Consider the following 20,458-nt stretch of genomic DNA (forward strand, 5'->3'; position numbering starts at 1 on the left):
AAACTTCTACCACTATGTCAACACTTACAAAACCTAAATCTTTAGAGAAACTAGAAGATGAAATCAAACAACTAGAACTCACCCTCCCTCACAAATTGTGGCTTGGCACTTATAACATGTACTTATACCAGGGGTTTTGGTGCCCAGTTCTTAAACCCACAATCTATTTCCAATCACATTTCCAAGCCAATGACACAGACATTATCCTAGCTAGCCTACCCAAAACCGGCACAACATGGTCAAAATCTCTCATTTTCTCCATTGTTAATAGGAAAGAGTTTTCTGTTGTTTCAAAACATCCTCTTCATGCTCATAATCCTCATGAACTCGTCCTTCATTTTGAGTACAAACTATACACGGATTATATGAAAGGATGTGCACCTGATTTTACTAAATTACCCTCGCCTCGCCTCTTTGCCACCCATGTACCATATCCATCTCTACCAAACACAATCAAGACCTCCAAATGTAAGATCATTTATGTTTGCCGAAACCCTTTGGACACCTTCATATCATCCTGGCATTTTTTTTTGGAAGTGGAGAGAAATGAGAGTCTTACACCTAATATGATAGAGGATTATTTTGGTAAGTTTTGTAAGGGCGATTTTCCATTTTGTCCATATGAGGATCACATTGTGGGGTATTGGAAGGAGAGTATGGCAACCCCAGATAAGGTGTTGTTTATGGAATATGAAGGGTTGAAGGAGGATTCGAATGCACAAGTGAGACGGTTGGTGGAGTTTTTGGGTTGCCCGTTTTCGGAGGAGGAAGAAAAAGAGAATGTTATAGATGAGATAATCAAGCTTTGTAGCCTTGATAGTTTGAAGCAAATGGAGGTTAATAAGAGTGGAAAATTTTATGATTTTGTGGAGAACAAGGCTCTCTTTAGAAAAGGAGAGGTAGGTGATTGGACTAATTATTTGACGCCTTCTATGCTTAAGGAACATTATCAAGTAATGCAAGAGAAATTCAAGAGATCTGGTTTTGCTTTCAGACATTGTCAACAAGAATTTCCATAAGTGAAGGGCTGAGCAATGGGGTTGGTTTTGGTTGGTCTAGCAAAAAGTAAAGCTAGCTTTGCTTAGTTTTACTATTGGAGCAATTGGTCCTTGGAGTTGGCTGGTCTGAAATTCTAGACCAACTATGCCTTGGATGATGTGCATAGCAACAAATGGGGTGATGTCATATGTATCAATATTGCTATATTGTTGCTGTTTTTTTTTTTACAAGATTGTTTTTTTGTTTTAAAGTAAATAAAATCAGCTCATATTTTTTAAAAAGAAAATTACATTACAACTATAAAAAAAATTATCTATAAATTGAGCCTAAATTTGATATATTTTACCATATTTTTTCACAACCTATTTTTCTTTCTACTAACTTTCTCGTACCTAGAATTATTCAAATTAAATGTATATTAATTAATTAATATATCACTAATTAAAAGATGAATAAGAATTATCTATTCTATATAAGAATAATAACATTTTCGATAGGAAAGAGAGTAAAAAATGGAGTATACCAAAAGTAAGAGAGAGAATTAGAAAAGCCAAGTAGAACTAGTCTAGCCATTCTGAGAAAAAAAAGATGAGTTGGTGGGAAGTTAGTGGGATGTGATGTATAAGAAGGAGGAAAGGAGAGGGAATGGAAAAAATAAAAAGACCAACAAAAACCCACCCACCTATTATACATGCTCTTAGAGTGTTACAGTCTCACGTACCTTTAGAGTTGTGGACTTGTGGTGGTATCTTTTGGCCAATATTACCCCAACAAATCCAAGTATTGTACTTAACAATAACAAATTTCTTGAATAGTGTACTTATCTCAAGATTGGTGTACAACATAGTAAATGAAGAAATATGGAGGTATAATATAGAAAGTCCAATTGTGTAGATGGAAAAACGATAAAGTAGTTAGTTTTAAAATAGTATATATTTCATTCTTTCTGAAATAAAAATGAAATACTTATCTCTTTTATAAAATAACTGCTAAGATTGAAAATACACAAACCGATTGGGTCCAATGAACACAGATTATGCCCTTTAGACACTTTTACCAGCTCTACGACATCCAATAGTATAAACAATTGCCTCATAGGATAGAGCAAGTTTTATTTCTTAATAAACAATATTGTTTTTTAATGCACAGATCTAGTAGGGTTGGTGATGAGAATCGATCCCAAGATCTCTTAAAATCGGAAGGAGAGTTATAAACAACTGAGCTATTCTTCACTTTCTTAATAAACAGCATTGTACTTATATGAATTCGATGAAGAAAACTAAAAAGAGTACTAACCACGTATTAATAAATATGCTTATCTATGAATTTAACCACAGTATTTGTTGCTTGTTAATGTTCATCCAAAATATGAGAAGGATAACTCATACTTTACAAGCATGAAGCAAGTGTTTATTTTGCAAAAGAAGAAGTCTCTATCCATGTCACCATGTGAAATGGTGCCTTATTAGATAACACTTAAAATAAAAGCTAACACATAGTAACAAATCGTGAGCTTGTTTTGTACATATTCATCATCTAACATCCATGACAGACATATAGAAATCCAACACATAGAGGAATTCTTTATATATATAAAAAAAAGTATTTCCTCCGTTCCCTAATAAGTGAAACACTTCTCTAAAAAACTCTCACATAAAAAAAAGAAGTGTTTCACTTATTATGGAACGGAGGAAGTATGATATAAGATTCAAATTACATTAATAGGTACCAAACAAAAACAAAACATCTTCTACCCTTGCACAGATTAGAGGAAAAGAGACAAAACAAGTATAATTTCTTCCAAAGAACATATACAATTTCCTTATCTTTATTTAATCACGAACTTGGAATTATAGATTCTTTTGATAGTATTTGAATGAAAATCCTGTTAAAATTCAACAACTCTCTCTCTCCTATCTTCTAGATGGGGCTTAGTCAAAATAAAACAACTCTAGCTCACACTCATTTTTCTTCCTCTTGATTTACAGTGAAGTAAATTGTCAAAATGAGTGAGCTTCACATTAAATGCAAAGGTAAAGGCTACACCATGCTAGTTATAGGCATAGCTCTCAAAAGTTGAAAAGCTTGCTCCATGCTACATCATTTGGGTAGTATAAATAGGTATTGCATTTTGCTGCTAAGGTATGCATCGTGAGTTTTAGAGTGCATCAAGAAAAGCTCTTGTGAGCTAATATTTGTGTGTGGGAAATGAGTGAAATGTTAGTAAGTTTGTAAAACCAAAATTCCAAGTATTATATTATGTTTTTAGTTTATGAGTGATAAAGAGCATTAACTTTACATCCACAAATATATTTTGTAAATCCTTCCACATAAATATACCCCAAAATATCCTACAATTGGTATCAAGAGCCATTCGTTCCGTTAAATTTTTCGGGACCATTTTTTGGCAAATATCGGTCGGGGACTGATATTATCGCAACGGTATAGTCAAAAATATTTTTGGCTAACTTAACGGTCGGGGACCGTATTGCGAGGTGATTTTCCATTAGTGCACAGTCCGGGATTGTGAAGCTTGTTGGTCAGGGACCAAGCTTACTTGTATATTGCCGGGCAATACCAAGTCACAAATGACAGATATTGCTAGTTCATCTAGTAATATTGAGAAACTCAACAATGGAAATTATAGTACGTGGAGTACACGTATGCAATTCTATTTGTTGGGACAAGATCTTTGGGGTATTGTCGGTGGTATTGAAGTTACAATACCAACCGATCCAGAAGAATTAAAAAAGTGGAAGATTAGGGCCGGAAGAGCCATGTACGTGCTAGCAGCAACCGTCGAGGACGAGTTGCTATACCGCATCAAGGATGCGAAGACACCCAAGGAGGCGTGGGACACCCTTGCAGCTTTGTTCTCTAAAAAGAATGATGCTCAACTTCAGCTTCTCGAGAATGAGTTGTTGTCGATCCAACAGAACAACATGACGGTGAACCAGTATTTCACCAAAGTCAAAACTTTGTGTGAGCAAATCACAAAGTTAGATCCTAAAATCCTATCACAGAGACAAGGATGCGCAGGATTATTGTCCGCGGTTTAAAGCCTGGATATAGTAGTCTTGTCACGGCGATCCGAGGTTGGGCTACACAACCATCTCTAATTGAGTTTGAGAATGTGTTAGCCAACCAGGAGGCTCTAGAAAATCAGATGTCTGGAGTTTCCGTCAAGGATGAAGAGAAAGCTCTTTTTGGCAACAAGAAGTCAAATAAGGGAGGTGATAAGACAGGCGAGTCAAGTAATCAACATGGCAAGTCAAACAGACAGTCATGGGGATTCAAAAAAGGACAACGTAGAGGAGGCTTCCATCGAGGGGGAGCTCGACAAGATCGACAACAGGATGAGAAGGAAGGGAAAAATCAAACACGACGAGATGTCGTGTGTTATAACTGCAAGAAGAAGGGACACTATGCTCGAGACTGTTGGTCCAAACCAGCAGAAGGGAATGCTGCAACTTCCGTGGAGCATGAAAACCGAAGTGAAGTCGAGTGGGATGCACAAGCATCCTACGCAGTTGAAGAAGAACAGATCTTCGACATGGAGGTAGTGTCACCCAGCAGTACGGAGCCAGAGGAAGCTGCACTTGTCGTAGTCAACGACGAGATGATCAATTACAAAGATGATTGGATCATCGATTCTGGTTGCTCAATCACATGACTGGAGACAAAGAGAAATTTTGAGCATGTCCGAGTACAAGCGTGGTCGAGTTGTGATAACAGCAAACAACTCAGAATTGCCGATAACCCATATTGGCAAGGCAGTGGTGATTCCACGATTTAGCAACAAGCAAGTTCAGCTGGATAATGTCTACCATGTTCCTGGTATGACGAAGAACCTGTTGTCAGTTTCACAGCTGACATCATCCGGAAACCATGTTGTTTTCGGTCCTCGTGACGTAAAGGTGTACAAGACAATGGAAGGAAATTCTTCTCCTATATTGGAGGGGCGACGTCTTGAATCAGTCTACGTGATGTCTGCTCAAACGGCATATGTAGACAAGGCGAGGAAAAATGAGACAGCTGATCTATGGCATGCACGTTGGGTCACGTGAGCTACAACAAGCTCAAGGTGATGATGAAGAAGTCGATGCTCAAGGGTCTTCCTCAACTAGATGTCAAGGAAGATATAGTTTGTGCTGGATGTCAATTTGGTAAAGCACATCAACTTCCATATGAAGATTCAAAGTTCAAATCGAAGGAACCTTTGGAGTTGGTTCACTCAGATGTGTTTGGTCCAGTAAAGCAACATTCAGTGAGTGGCTTACGTTATATGATAACTTTCATTGATGATTTTTCAAGATTTGTGTGGGTCGATTTCATGAAAGAGAAATCTGAAGCATTTGGCAAGTTTAAGCTGTTTAAAGAAACAGTAGAAAAAGAAGTTGGCGAAAAAAATTTCGTGCCTACGTACCGACAACGGAGGAGAGTATACATCTAGAGAATTCTCCCAATACTTGCAAGATTGCAAGTCCAGACGCCAGCTCACTTGTCCAAATACTCCACAACAAAATGGAGTAGCTGAAAGAAGAATCGACATCTTGCAGAGACATGCAGAAGCATGTTACATGCCAAGAACGTGCCACCACGTTTTTGGGTTGAGTGTATGAGGACAGCGACACATGTGACAAATCGATTACCTCAGGCGAGACTAGATTTTGTCTCACCATTTGAGAAGCTAAGAAAGATGAAGCCAGCAGTGAGCCATTTCCGAGTTTTCGGATGTGTATGCTACGTGTTTGTTCCTGAGCATATGCGTAGCAAGTTTGATAAAAAGGCTATTCGTTGTATCTTTGTGGGATACGATGATCAGAGGAAAGGTTGGAGGTGTTGTGATCCAACAACAGATAAATGTCACGTGTCACGAAATGTGGTGTTTGATGAACATCATCTTGGTGGTCACCACAAGCTGTATTATTGCCAGACTCGAAGGAGATCGAGGAAAAGCTTCAAGAAAAGATGGACGAGAAAGACGAAGGTCAGTCTAGTCAAGATGGCGTAGTCTTGAGATGGAGATATCTCAACCTACACCAACAGAAAGAGAGAAAAGTTCATGGCAAACAGGAGCACATCATAGAAATATTGAAGAAGAAAGGCCAAGTCAAATTGAAGATTTTGAAGAAGAAGAACCTCACCCAGCACTACGCAGGTCCACAAGGCAGAAAAAGCCAAATCCAAGATATGCAAATGCTGCAATGGTTGAGGATGTAAAAGAGCCAAATAGTTATGATGAGGCAGCTCGAAGCAAAGATTGGAGAAAAGCCATGGAAGAAGAAATTCAAGCTCTGCACCAGAACGAACTTGGGAGTTAGTGCCAAAGCCTCGAGAAGTTCAACCTATTTCTTGCAAATGGGTATACAAAGTGAAGACTAGACCTGATGGTACCATTGAAAGGTACAAGGCACGACTGGTAGCTCGAGGATTTTCTCAGCAATATGGGCTAGACTACGATGAAACGTTTAGTCCAGTTGCCAAGATTACAACAGTTCGTGTTTTACTAGCACTTGCAGCTAGTAATTCTTGGAAGCTCTGGCAAATGGATGTCAAAAATGCATTTCTACATGGTGAGTTGGATAGAGACATATACATGGATCAACCTAAGGGGTTTGAGAGTCAGCCTTATCCACACCATGTATGCAAGTTGAAGAAGGCACTTTATGGCTTGAAGCAGGCACCACGTGCCTGGTATGGAAAGATAGCGGAGTTTCTGTTACAGAGTGGTTATTCTGTAGCACCAGCTGATTCGAGCTTATTTGTGAAAGCTCAAAATGGAAAGTTGGCAATAGTTCTTGTATATGTGGATGATCTTATCATCACAGGAGATTTTGAAGAGGAGATTCAACAAACAAGAGCTAATCTTTCAGTACGATTTCAAATGAAAGAGCTCGGAGAACTAAAACATTTTCTTGGTCTTGAAGTGGAGCGGACTAAGGATGGGATATTTCTATGCCAACAGAAATATGCCCGTGATCTTCTAGAAAAATATGGAATGGTCGATTGCAAGCCTATGTCAACTCCAATGGAGGTTAATGCAAGGTTATGTTCAGTCGAAGGCAAAGATCTAGAAGATGTGACCATGTACAACAGTTGGTGGGAAGTCTTATCTATCTCACGTTATCCAGACCAGATATTGCTTATGCAGTGAGTGTGATTAGTCGGTTTATGCAAAAACCGATGAAACGTCACCTGGAGGCCGTACGTCGAATATTAAGGTACGTGAAAGGGACCATTGACTATGGAATCCTGTACCGCAATGATAAAGAGTTTGAAGTTGTCGGATACTGTGATGCTGACTATGCTGGTGATCTCGACACACGTCGGTCAACTACGGGTTATGTATTAATCTGGGTTCTGGAGCAGTCTCTTGGTGTAGCAAGAGACAATCAACAGTGTCATTGTCAAGTACGGAAGCGGAATATAGAGCGGCAGCTATGGCTACACAAGAATGTGTGTGGTTGACGCAATTACTCAAGGATCTGCATCAACCAATTGATCGGGGAATCAAGTTAGCTTGTGATAATCAGTCTGCGATACGTTTAGCGGAGAATCCTGTTTTTCACGCAAGGACAAAACATGTGGAGGTACATTATCATTTTGTCCGAGAGAAGGTTCTACGGGGTGAGATTGAACTTACGCAAGTGAACACGGAGGACCAAGTTGCAGATATATTTACAAAAGGTCTTGGAGGACCAAAGTTTGAAAATTTCCGGAAACAACTTGGTATGACCTCGAGACTTACTCTGAGAGAGAGTAGTCGTTGAGGGGGAGTGTTAAAATTCAACAACTCTCTCTCTCCTATCTTCTAGATGGGGCTTAGTCAAAATAAAACAACTCTAGCTCACACTCATTTTTCTTCCTCTTGATTTACAGTGAAGTAAATTGTCAAAATGAGTGAGCTTCACATTAAATGCAAAGGTAAAGGCTACACCATGCTAGTTATAGGCATAGCTCTCAAAAGTTGAAAAGCTTGCTCCATGCTACATCATTTGGGTAGTATAAATAGGTATTGCATTTTGCTGCTAAGGTATGCATCGTGAGTTTTAGAGTGCATCAAGAAAAGCTCTTGTGAGCTAATATTTGTGTGTGGGAAATGAGTGAAATGTTAGTAAGTTTGTAAAACCAAAATTCCAAGTATTATATTATGTTTTTAGTTTATGAGTGATAAAGAGCATTAACTTTACATCCACAAATATATTTTGTAAATCCTTCCACATAAATATACCCCAAAATATCCTACAAATCCATTCCTCTGAAGTTTTTCTTGCATTTCATCAATACTTTTAGCCATAGAAGGAGTTAAGTGATTTGTCCAATCTCCAACGTCTCCTTTCCTAAACAAAGCCTTGTTCTCAACCCAAGGATAAAACTTGCCACTTTTATTGACCTCCATTTCTTTCAAACTTTTAATACTACAAAGTTCTATGATCTTATCAATAATATTACCTTTTTCCTCATCTTCCGAAAATGGACAACCCACAAACTCAGCCAACTTTTTCAAATGAGTTTTTGGGTCTTTCTTCAGTCCTTCATACTCTAAGAATAACACCTTTTCTTGGTCTTGCATGCTCTTCTTCCAATACTCAAGTACATGATCATTATAGGGACCAAAGGAGGATATCCCCTTGCAAAACTTAGTTACATATTCTTCCATCATATCCCTATCTGGCTTAATTCCTTTGTTTACCTCAAACTGAAGGTAAAAATGCCATAAGGAAACGAAAGTGTCCCAAGGATTTCGACAAACATAAACAATTCGACATTTAGAAGTCTTAATTGAGTCTGGCAATGAAGGATATGGTATATGGGTAGCCAAAGAGTCGAGGTGAAGGTACTTTAGTTAAGTCAGTATTTTGATTTGTAACGTCTTTTTTATAAACTGCAATCTCGAAGTGGAGGACAAGTTCATGAGGATTTTGGTGTTAAGGGGAAGTTGAGATATATCGGAGAAATTCTCCCGATTTACAAGGGCGAAAAGTAGGGATTTTAACCAAGTACCAGTTTTGGGTAGGCTGGCTAAAATGATATCGGTATCAAGAGCTTGAAACTGGGATTGGAATGAAGTAACACCTTCAAAAAATACACTTAGGCACCAAAAATTCTGATAAAATTGCATTGGAGAACAAAAATATAGTTGATCGTATTCCAATTGATCTGAAGATGTGTTTTTTTGGTTCTGAGGTTAGATTTAGATCAAGTATTTAAGTGGGGGGACAAGGTCGGCATGTGCACTAGCCACTATATTACAAGCTTTGTGGTTACTATGATCTTATCATCTTATCATCGACTATGGAAATGAGTTATTGAAGAGTAGGTGTTTTTATTTGCTCTGCTGACCTTTTCTATTTTTTTTTTTTTTATGGTAATTAAGATGAAGGATCCTGTCAGATCGTAACCTCTCGCGCTTAACCCAATCTGGTTTGCGGGAAGACATTTAGAGTGGAATGATAAGGGGAAACCCTCTCCTAAAGTGTTCATAGTAGAGATCGGGCCTCAACCTTAAGATTGGAAGTTCTATCCTTACTAATAGACCAAGCTTAACTTGGTCTTTTCTAGGGGCCTCCTTCTGCAAATGACCGCTTCTGGATATCGTAGCATACTCCAATACCGAACAAATATGTACTTTTCCGTTTATTAATATATGGAACATTGAAAATTTAAACCGATACATATAATAATTTGGACTATATTACAATGTTAATCTATAAAAAAACAAATCTATTATATAATATATTGTTAGATTAACCTTGATTTATATTTTCAAATTTTATTTTCTCAGAAGTTTTCCCAATTAAAATTTAAAGATTTTAACCGGAAAATTAGTGTATTGACATGTGTGGTAGTAAACATGTTACATGTATCAAGGACCAGATGTAATATGAATTAGAACATGTAGGCAAGCATTATCATATCGTCACTGGTATGTCATTTCTTTCAAACATCTTTTATTTTGAACCCCTGATTAATTAATTTGTAAGTCATTACTCAACCACCAAAGTACAACTTTTTATTGTGATAGAATGTCAATATGATGTAATCTGTTTTGGTGTCTTTGTTTGCTGCTCTTGTGTTTATTGTTCAACCTTATTGGTTGTTTAGCTTAGAGTTGGTTTGCTTGTAAATTGGTTGTTTTCAATAAAATTTATATCTTGCTTAGCAAAGAAAATGTCAATATGGAGTAGTAAATCTGACTCATTGAAAAAAAAAAACTAACAATATAATAAGATAATAACAAGTACCCAAACTCTTGATTACATATTTAGTTGTGTGTTCGCTTCACTTGGACGAACAACAAGGACAATGAGAATCTAATTATGGAACGACTTATCGAGGGTATGCGTCAATGGATCGGAGTAGCGGAATAATTATCTGGAAGCTTGTATTCAGAATCTTCCGATCGTTCATTCAACTCATGGCCCAATTATGCTTCAAACTTTGATCGAAAAACCAAATGCAAAAAGACCATATCAAGTAGAGAATCGGAGTTTACATTTTGATGAGGTAAAGAGTATGGTATATGACACATGGAAATTAAATATTGCTGGGTCACCCGCTTACTCTTTGTCACGTCGGCCGGCGCTAATTCGCAACCACCGAAAAGCTTGGTGCCTCGATAGGAAACTCTTCTAGTGTATAAATTGGAAACATTTATTTGATAATGTAACATCCCGTTCGATACAAGGAAGAAAAGAGACAAAGTAAATGAAATAAAATAACAAGTGGTAGACGAAATACCACTAAGACGGAGATGCTACTCTAAAGATAGAATTTGAACTAAAAACAAAATAATAACCTCCAAAGATAATATTTAACTTCCGATAATCGACTAAAAAGGGAAAATGAGGTCCCATACCCTCATTCCCACCAAAGTTCCAAAACAACTATGGAAACTCCAAAAGACCTCAAAGTAGAGTAATCCAAATCCAAAGGACAAAACCAAAATCAGTGGTTCAAACATACGACAAACATAAAGGAAAGCTACTTAAGTCCCACTAAGTAACTAGTCCTAATCCCTGCTTCAAAATGCTCGTCCACTATGACTAGCACCACTTCCTTGCTCACAAGGTGAAACCGCCACTAGTAGAAAAAGGACGATTTGCGTCGCTCCATTTGCGTCGCACTGAAACGGAAACGACGCAATAACGTAATTTGCGTCGCATGCAAGGAGGAGTGCGATGCACAACATGGGTACGTGAGCACCAGTACGAGCTATATGCGTCGCACGTGCCTCTGGTGCGTTGCAAAAGCTCAATGTGCATCGGACCACCTGGAGCATACGACGCAGATCGTCTCCTCTTTGATAAAAAAAATTCACACTATGTGTGTCGCACTATCCTATGGTGCGTTGCAAAAGAATAAATTGCGTCGGACCCATGGTTCCATCCAACGCAAGCCCACAACCCACAAACACATAAAATATTCTAACATTACACGCCCACTCCTCTCACCCTCTAACCTAAAACTCCTTCTCATCACCCTCTAACCTAAAACTTCCGTACTCTCTCTCTCTAAGCGTCGCTACTCTCTCTCCTTCTCACCCTCTAACCTAAAACAAGTAGATCTTGATTATCCTCAACACAAATCGACCGGCCAAAATCAAACAGCTCAAACTCTCTCTCTCTCCGGCGAACAATAACGACGAACAACCCTCAAACTCTCTCTCTCTCTCCAGCGAACAACGACGAACTCTTTACAATTTGATATGAACGAACTGATATGATATGAACAACGACAAACTCTTTACAATCAACGAACTCTTTCTCTCTCCGGCGAATTCGTCTCCGACGTACAATCGACGAACTATTTCTCTCTCACTTTGACAGGTTCGTTTTTTTTCAATTTTTCAATCTACAATTTCGGTTTTTCGTTTTTTCATTTTTTCATTGTTTCAATCTAATTTTTTCATTTTTTCATTGTTTAGATCTACAATTTCGTCGTTTCATTTTTTCATGTCTTCAGATCTACAATTTTTTCCATTCGTTTTTTCATTTTTACATTGTTTAGAGCTAATTTTTTCATTTTTTCATTGTTTCCGAGTTTTGTACATCTGAAATTATGTTCTTCTGTTTTTTTTACTTTTTATATCTGATTTTTTTATGGAATTTTTTTTCTTATTTTCATTTGCAGATCAGTTTTTGGTTTCTGTGGAAGTTCTCTTCGTCGGAAATGGAAGGAAATTGAAGTTACGTTCTTTTTGTTTCGACTTCGCAATGTCTCTCTACTCTAGATCTCGTTGAGTTAATATCTGATTTTTTCATTGTTCGAGTTGTAAATTATGGAATTTTGGTGCTTTATTGTTTTGTGTTGGAGTTGTAAATTATGAAATTATTGAATTTTGTTGTTTTATTATGTTGTGTTCAATTCGCTTCTTCTACCGTTCAAGAATCCTCTTTGTTTTTCCTCGAATGTTGCAGTATATCCTACTTCTGAAAATATTTTATTTTTTATTAAAATAGGAATTTGCATCGCACGTAGACCAAGGTGTGACGCAAATCACTAATGTGCGTCGCACCCTAGGCAATGTGCGTCGCACCCTAGGCAATGTGCGTCGCACCCTAGGCAATGTGCGACGCACATTACCCTTTGCATTACCCAATGTGCGAAGCTCTGAGAATTGGGCTGGGATAGCCATCTGCGTCGCACCGTATACGAGGTGCGATGCAAATAGATTAAGATGTGCGTCAGATTTGCATTCGACGAAGATCATTGATAGGTCATCTGCGTCGAGACCTGTGCTGTCGGACCCAAGTCCGACCCAAATACGACGCAAATCAACCTTTTTTCACTAGTAAAACCCCGATCCAAACCATAACGATCCTAAATAGAATCACCATCTGCATAATAAATCAACAACTTCCACAATCAGTGCGGAGTAACTAGCAGTTCTCCCAGCCCAAATAGGAACAGATAATAAACTTAAAGAATTTAGAAGCAACGCCAAAGAAACACATCACCAAGATATCATACTCACAACAAGATACAACAAATCATAAGCAACAAATCAGGATTGAAGCTCAATGTTAAACAAATCCCAGTCAAACCATGCAACAAATGCAGTCAAACAAGTTCTAACACAACAAACCAGGCCGCCTGTGAGTAGACTCATTGGACCATGCCGCCCAAGGCATACGTTGCATGCCCCCCTTTCCGAATATCTAAACTCAATAACGGATCATACCACCCGCGAGTGAACCAATGGACCATACCGCCCAAGGTTAAGTAACCAATTCCTCGGACCATGTCGTACAAAGGATCAATCAAACACAAAGACATAACGTATACACGTCAAGGTATACAAATGAATCCAATCAACATTCAAACATGGGTATACACGACAAGGTATACATGCAATCCAAATGACCAAAACATGAGTATACGCGTCAAGGTATACAAGGGAATCCAATCAACATTCAAGATATATACACGGCAAGGTATACATGCAAACCAATTCCATAAAACATCAAAAAAAAAAGTACATGTTAAGGCATATAACACAACAACGCCATCTAAGCTTAAGCAAGTATCATGGAATGATTTCACACTTTAAGCAAGCATGAATGATCTTTCTCTCTCTCTCTCTCTCCCATTCCACATGTGATATGTACTTTAACATCCCTATAAATGCTAGGGAAGGCATAATAATGAAAAGACGCAACCATAAACAAAAAGACATTCACCATTTTGCAAAAGAAAAACCTCGTCAAGAAAACTGACGAATGGGAGCTGGCGCTCCCAGAAGGACAAAACATCACCAACGACACCCTTAACATGAGACACAACCCAACAACCAAATACTCCAAACTTCAATAAATAAACCAAGTTACGCCAAATCATTTGAACAACAAAAGCATCAAATTTGACAAACTAACTAGCAAGAACCAACAACATGATCATAACATATAGTTAGCTTGTTTTGTACATATTCATACATCTAACATCCATGACAGACATATAGAAATCCAACACATAGAGGAATTCTTCATTAAAAAAAAGTATAATATAAAATTCAAATTACATTAATAGTTACCAAACAAAAACAAAACATCTTCTACCCTTGCACAGATTAGAGGAAAAGAGACAAAAACAAGTATAATTTCTTTCAAAGAACAAGTACAATTTCCTTGTCATTATTTAATCACGAACTTGGAATTATAGATTCTTTTGATAGTATTTGAAAGAAAATCCATTCCTCTGAAGTTTTTCTTGCATTTCATCAATACTTTTAGCCATAGAAGGAGTTAAGTGATTTGTCCAATCTCCAACATCTCCTTTCCTAAACAAAGCCTTGTTCTCAACCCAAGGATAAAACTTGCCACTCTTATTGACCTCCATTTCTTTCAAACTTTTAATACTACAAAGCTCTATTATCTTATCTACAACATTACCTTTTTCCTCATCTTCCGAAAATGGACAACCCACAAACTCAGCCAACTTTTTCAAATGAGTTTTTGGGTCTTTCTTCAGTCCTTCATACTCTAAGAATAACACCTTTTCTTGGTCTTGCATGCTCTTCTTCCAATACTCAAGTACATGATCATTATAGGGACCAAAGGGGCATATCCCCTTGCAAAACTTACTTACATATTCTTCCATCATCTCATTATCTGGCTTAATTCCTTTGCTTATCTCAAACTGAAGGTAAAAAAGCCATAACGAAACGAAAGTGTCCCAAGGATTTCGACAAACGTAAACAATTCGACATTTAGAAGTCTTAATTGAGTCTGGTAATGAAGGATATGGCATATGTGTAGCAAAGAGTCGAGGTGAAGGTACTTTAGTTAAGTCAGTATTTTGATTTGTAGCGTCTTTTTTATAAACTTCAATCTCGAAGTGGAGGACAAGTTCATGAGGAGTTGTGGTGTTAAGGGGAAGTTGAGATATATCGGAGAATTTTTTCCGATTTACAAGGGCGAAAAGTAGGGATTTTAACCAAGTTGTACCAGTTTTGGGTAGGCTGGCTAATATGATATCGGTATCAAGAGCTTGAAACTGGGATTGGAATGAAGTAACACCTTCAAAAAGTACACTTAGGCACCAAAAATTCTGATAAAATTGCAATGGAAAACCAAAGTATAGTTGATCTTCCAATTGATCTGAAGAAGAGGTGTTTTTTGGTTCTGAGGTGGCCATCTAGTTTTCTTGTTTTTTTTTTTATATACAAAGCAGATGGTTAGATTTAGATCAAGTATTTAAGTGGGATGACAAGGTTGGCATGTGCACTAGCCACTATATTCCAACTTTCCACGCTTTGTGGTTACTGAATCATCTTATCATCTTATCCGCAACTAGGGAAATGAATGATGGTAACAGCATGGCCACTCATGCACCCCAAAAAACATGTCATTCTTCTTTCGTATCAACTTTCTCTCATCTTACTAAAAGTTGATCATGAATTATGATCCATTTTGACAAATGTAACTCACTCATGACCCAAAAAAAAAAAAGAACATTATTTTTCTCTATCTCACTTCTTACTATACTCCATCCCATATTTTCTCCTATATCAATACATATTTATACCTTTTAGTATTTATAATATCATACATGATTATAAATGAATTATTTTATATATTAACGATCCTAAATAAATTCATTTGATGGTAATTAATCTTGATTAAAAAACTTCTTCAATAATTAAAACTTCCAAAAATAATTTTTCATGTGCGTACAATGTAGAGAGAAAACAATTAATTTCAGAAGTATGTTAAAATATAGCAAAATGGATGTCTATTTATAGATCTAAAAAAGATAGGACCATTGGTGAAATTTTTATGATTTTTAATTTGTACTACCTCTGTTTCCTAAAGATCTTCCTTGTTACTGTTCCTACAGATACTAAGGAAGATCCATTGTGTGAGGTATGGGGTGGGTAAAGTAGGAGAGAGAAAGGGGTTAAGATAAATAATTAAACAACTAAACAGGGTTTAAAGTACGTAGGAGAGAGAAAGGGAGTAAAATTGAATTAATAATGTAATAGTGTACCATATGATAGGGATATGAGAGAGTAAAAAGGGGAAAAAAATTCCAAATAAGGAATAAAGTAAAAGAGGGAAGATCTTTTGGGAACGCACTTATACGGGAAGAGGGGAAATCTTTACGAAACGGAGGTAGTATTTTTTAAGCTATTCATATTACAAAACTTGAATTATAAAAAATAAGCTTTATGATGTATTGCCACATGTCCACAAATGGTTGACTTCGATCATAAGATGACCAACCGTGGATTGAGTCATAGCATGACACAAATACAAATATCAAATATCATGTATGCGATCCCATGTTTTTTTTAGCATGATTCATGACTCAAATTGATGCCCAAAAAAAACATGAGTGAACATGCTCTAAGAATGTCAAAGGACGGTTTTTTTATTTGCCTGCTGACCTTTTCTAGGCCTCCTTCCCACGAATGACCACTGCTAGTTATCCTAGCATACTCCTATTTTTTTTAAGCTGTTAAGATGAAGGATCTTACTGAACTGTTATCTCCTACAGGTATAATCAATTTTGTATATGTATAATCAGTCAAGTTTGCATGTCATACTCCTTTGAGGGAGGGGGATGGTAAGGAAACCTCAACCTCGAGAAACCCCTAGTTATATTTTATTCCATGATCTTGAAGTCATGAGGCCAAATCTTTACCACTGGAACAAGCTTTACTTGGTACGTAGCATACTCCTATTAGTCTTATAACCAAACAACTATGTACTTTTCCATTTATTAATACATGTAACATTGAAAATTTAACCCCATTCACATAATAACTTTGATTATACTACAATATTAATGTATAAAAAAAAATCTGTTATATAACATATTATTAGATTAGTGTCGATTTGTACTTTCAAAATTCATTTTTCAGAAGTTTTTGCAATTGAAAATTAAAGATTTTAAACATATGAAAGTTGTGTATTGGTATATATGTTGTTAGATTATATGAAAATCCTCTTGACTTTCATATATATTGTATTTCTGTAAATATTGTTGTGTAACTTCTTTCCTAGTTTATAGCCTCTTTTATAGCCTAATTACTTGTTGTAATCTTTAGTATCTTTGGCTAGTATATATCATTAGGTTGTAACAACTTTGAAATTAAAGAATTATCTTCGGTATCATATTCTAGGGATATTTTCCTCTCTCTTCCGCTACACTCCTAGCCATCCGCCCATCTCAGTGTTCATCCCGTCGGCAGCCATGACCGGCTCCTCATCATCCTCCTCTTCTTCTCCTTCTCTCACTACTCTCTCTTCTTCTAATATTAAACACAACCTGCCTATTGTCCTTGACATGGAAAACGTGCAATATGCTACATGGGCGGAGCTTTTCAAAATTCACGCACGTTCTCATAGGGTCATTGACTATATTATTCCCACGTCGAAAACCATACCTCCCTCTACCGATGCTGCCAAGGAGGAATGGATCACCATTGATGCGACGGTATTAAAATGGATTTACGCCACTATCTCCGATGATCTTCTTAATACCATTCTTGATCCCGACTTGTCGGCTCAACAGGCGTGGGAACGACTTCTGGATATTTTTCAAGACAACAAGTCTTCCCGTGCTATCACTTTGGAACAGGAATTCTCCAATACGGCTATGGAGGATTTTCCTAATGGTTCGGCATACTGCCAACGTTTGAAAATGTTGGCCAACCAACTCAAAAATGTTGGCGTTCCTATCTCTAACAATCTTCTTGTTCTACAGATGGTTGCGGGACTTACGGAGGCGTAAAATGGTATTGGTACATTACTCCGTCAAAGTGATCCTCTCCCTCAATTTTATCAAGCACGTTCCTTGCTTGTTCTCGAGGAAGCAGGTTTGGCCAAAAAGGTGGCCACAGGTTCGTCTGCCATGGTGGCCTCACACCATGATACTTCGTCGAATGAACAACCCCACTCATAATCGTATTCAAAACAGGTGCAAAAATAAAAATAAAAATAATTCAAAAAATAAAAATTCCGGTGGCCGGAATAAATCTGGTGATGGTGGCCGGAACTATTCCGGCAGTGGGGGTCGTCCCGGTGGCCAAAACGGACTAGCCCAGCAGCAGTACCCTCACGGGTTCACTGGACCGAGAGCAGCACCTGGGCCAGGTGCTTATTGGGGAGGATGGGCCTAACTTCCTTGGGCTTATCCTCCCTGCCCTTATCCTACCAAGGGCTCACTAGTAGAATAAATGCTACTTGCTGCGGTTAAAAAGTGCCCTATTGCTGCGTTTTTGGGCGCGCAACAATTAAGGGCGCAGCAATAGGTATTAATAATATTGCTGCGGTTTTAAACCGCAGCAATATAAACAAATATTGCTGCGGTTTTAAAGGCCAAACCGCAGCAATATTATAATTATTTATCTAGTTAACACGTAATATTGCTGCGGTTCTGGGTCAGAAACCGCAGCAATATTACTTTTTTGTTTTTTAATTAATAACATATTGCTGCGGTTTTTAGCCAAAACCGCAGCAATAGGTACTGTTATAGGTAAAAAAAATTATTTTTATTTTTTTGCATTTTACAATCAAATTTGAAAAATAAAAATGCTAAAAAAAAAAATAAACGACAACAAATTTAAAGTAACAATAAAGAACTTATAAATGAAAAAATATTCAAGCTCATATTAAGAAGAAATATACAAGAAAAATACAAAAAAAAAAAGAAGGCAAAGTAAAAAAAAAAAAAAAGCTAAAAAACACAAGATGAGTCTTCAAATTGCAAAAAAAAACGAAGTCACCCATAAAATGAACAACCCAGATGGCGCAGGAAATTATAAAATACAATTACACCCTTAGGTATATTGTTAAAAAAAAATCATCAACAAATAGATGAATATTTGCAGCATTCTAACATCAGATTCAAAATTCACTCAAATTTACAATAACTAGACCATTACAAAATAAACAAACATCTGCTTAATTCGATCACCAACATCATATCCACAATCGAATTCCCCGACACTAGCGAATGAAGGCCGTCGAACGGCCAGATCTGACGAGCACGAAGAACGACCGGATCTGGCGAGCACGAGAACGGCCGGATCTGACGAGCGACGGAGAGCAACGGGATCTGGCGAGCGACGATGAACCGAAGAGGTGGTGATATTAAAAAAACTAAAAAAAAACAGAAAATCTATTACAAATAAAAATCTGAAAATCGAAAAAAAAAATAAAAAAAACATTACCAAACTGTCAAACGCTTATCTTCAAAAAAAGTCGAACGGCGGTGGTGACGCTTCGAACGGCGGTGGTCGACGAAGAGGAGTCGAGCGAACGAGGTGTTGGTCGAGCGAACGAGGAGTTGGTTTATTGATGGTCGAGCGAACGAGGAGTTGGTCGAGCGAACGAGTCGAGCGAACGGAGTTGGTCGAGCGAACGGCAGTGGTCGGCGGTGAGCGTCGAAAGAATTTATATTCAGGCTAAGAAGGGTTGTCGGAGGGTGGAAGAGAGGAGGGGGGAAGAAAGGAGGAGAGAGAGAAAGGAAGAGGGGAGGAGAGAGAGAGAGGGGGATGAGGCGTGAAACTGAACTGAAGAGGAGGATGTGAAAAGAGAGCGCTTAAATATCTTAAAACCCTAAGTGATTTTTTTATTCTTAATTTTAAAAGCCTATTGCTGCGGTTTTGTATAGGAACCGCAACAATAGGTTTAAATAATATTTTTTATAATTTTTTAATATATTGCTGCGGTCCTACGTGGAAACCGTAGCAATATTAACCGGTCAGGGCCCCACTTTTTTTTCAAAATGTATCCGTTGAACAATATTGCTGCGGTTTTGGGCGCGAACCGCAGCAATATTGTTATTTTATGTTTTTTCTTTTCTTTTTGCGTGTTATATTGCTGCGTATAGGTAAAACCGCAGCAATATCACCGCAGCAAATAGCATTTATTTTACTAGTGGCTGGACGCGGCCCACATGGCAGAACAGGCAGCAGCAGGTCCAGGCGCCTTCTGGGCCAGGCATTCTTGGCTCTGGGCCACGGCAGCAGGTGTATTCGGCCGAGGCTCCCCATGTTGTGACAGATATCGAAGCCGCAATGCACACCCTTGGGCTCAATCCGCCGGATTCGAATTGGTATATGGATACGGGAGCGACTTCTCATATGACTTCTTCCAAAGGTACTCTAAATTCTTATTTTAATTTGAGCACTTCTAATGGTATAATTGTCAGGAATGGTCATAGTATTCCAATTCGTAGTTATGGGGACACACATTTGCCTTTGTCTAACCCCCCTTTAACTCTCAAAAACGTTCTTCATGCACCTAAAATCATTAAAAACTTGGTCTCTGTTCGAAAATTTACTACTGATAATTATGTTTCTGTTGAATTTGATCCTTTTGAGTTTTCTGTGAAGGATTTTCCGACGGGGAGACCACTCATGAGGTGTGAGAGTCAAGGGGCGTTATATCCCATCACCACTTTACCAACTCAAGCCTCCATTCCATCTACTTTTGCTTCCCTTGCG

At 37.8% G+C, this 20,458-nt stretch overlaps 4 protein-coding genes across 4 annotated transcripts; 2 read left to right on the forward strand and 2 right to left on the reverse strand.

Annotated features, from left to right (window-relative positions):
• LOC125494655 (cytosolic sulfotransferase 15-like) lies at nt 1-1,897 on the forward strand. Its single transcript, XM_048638303.2, has one exon. The coding sequence runs from the start codon at nt 15-17 to the stop codon at nt 1,017-1,019; it is 1,005 nt and encodes a 334-aa protein (XP_048494260.1). The 5' UTR covers nt 1-14; the 3' UTR covers nt 1,020-1,897.
• A 6,151-nt stretch (nt 1,898-8,048) lies between these two features.
• Nucleotides 8,049-9,317, reverse strand: LOC109134377 (cytosolic sulfotransferase 5). The gene is given in 3 exon segments (XM_057392450.1): nt 8,049-8,821; nt 8,823-8,932; nt 8,935-9,317. Coding segments are annotated over 3 exon segments (933 nt in total). The 5' UTR covers nt 9,125-9,317; the 3' UTR covers nt 8,049-8,188.
• Nucleotides 9,318-13,960: 4,643 nt separating this feature from the next.
• LOC104887595 (cytosolic sulfotransferase 5) lies at nt 13,961-15,178 on the reverse strand. The gene is given in 2 exon segments (XM_019248032.3): nt 13,961-14,200; nt 14,203-15,178. Coding segments are annotated over 2 exon segments (993 nt in total). The 5' UTR covers nt 15,139-15,178; the 3' UTR covers nt 13,961-14,143.
• Nucleotides 15,179-17,199: 2,021 nt separating this feature from the next.
• LOC104887615 (uncharacterized) lies at nt 17,200-17,739 on the forward strand. Its single transcript, XM_019248201.1, has one exon. The coding sequence runs from the start codon at nt 17,200-17,202 to the stop codon at nt 17,737-17,739; it is 540 nt and encodes a 179-aa protein (XP_019103746.1).
• Nucleotides 17,740-20,458: the final 2,719 nt, after the last annotated feature.

Source organism: Beta vulgaris, chromosome 2, assembly GCF_026745355.1.
Source record: "Beta vulgaris subsp. vulgaris cultivar EL10 chromosome 2, EL10.2, whole genome shotgun sequence".
NCBI lineage: Eukaryota > Viridiplantae > Streptophyta > Magnoliopsida > Caryophyllales > Amaranthaceae > Beta > Beta vulgaris.

What these genes read in the sequence shown, in the direction of transcription:
- LOC125494655 (XM_048638303.2), top strand. Translation starts at nt 15, where the DNA reads ATGTCAACACTTACAAAACCTAAATCTTTAGAGAAACTAGAAGATGAA.
- LOC104887615 (XM_019248201.1), top strand. Translation starts at nt 17,200, where the DNA reads ATGACCGGCTCCTCATCATCCTCCTCTTCTTCTCCTTCTCTCACTACT.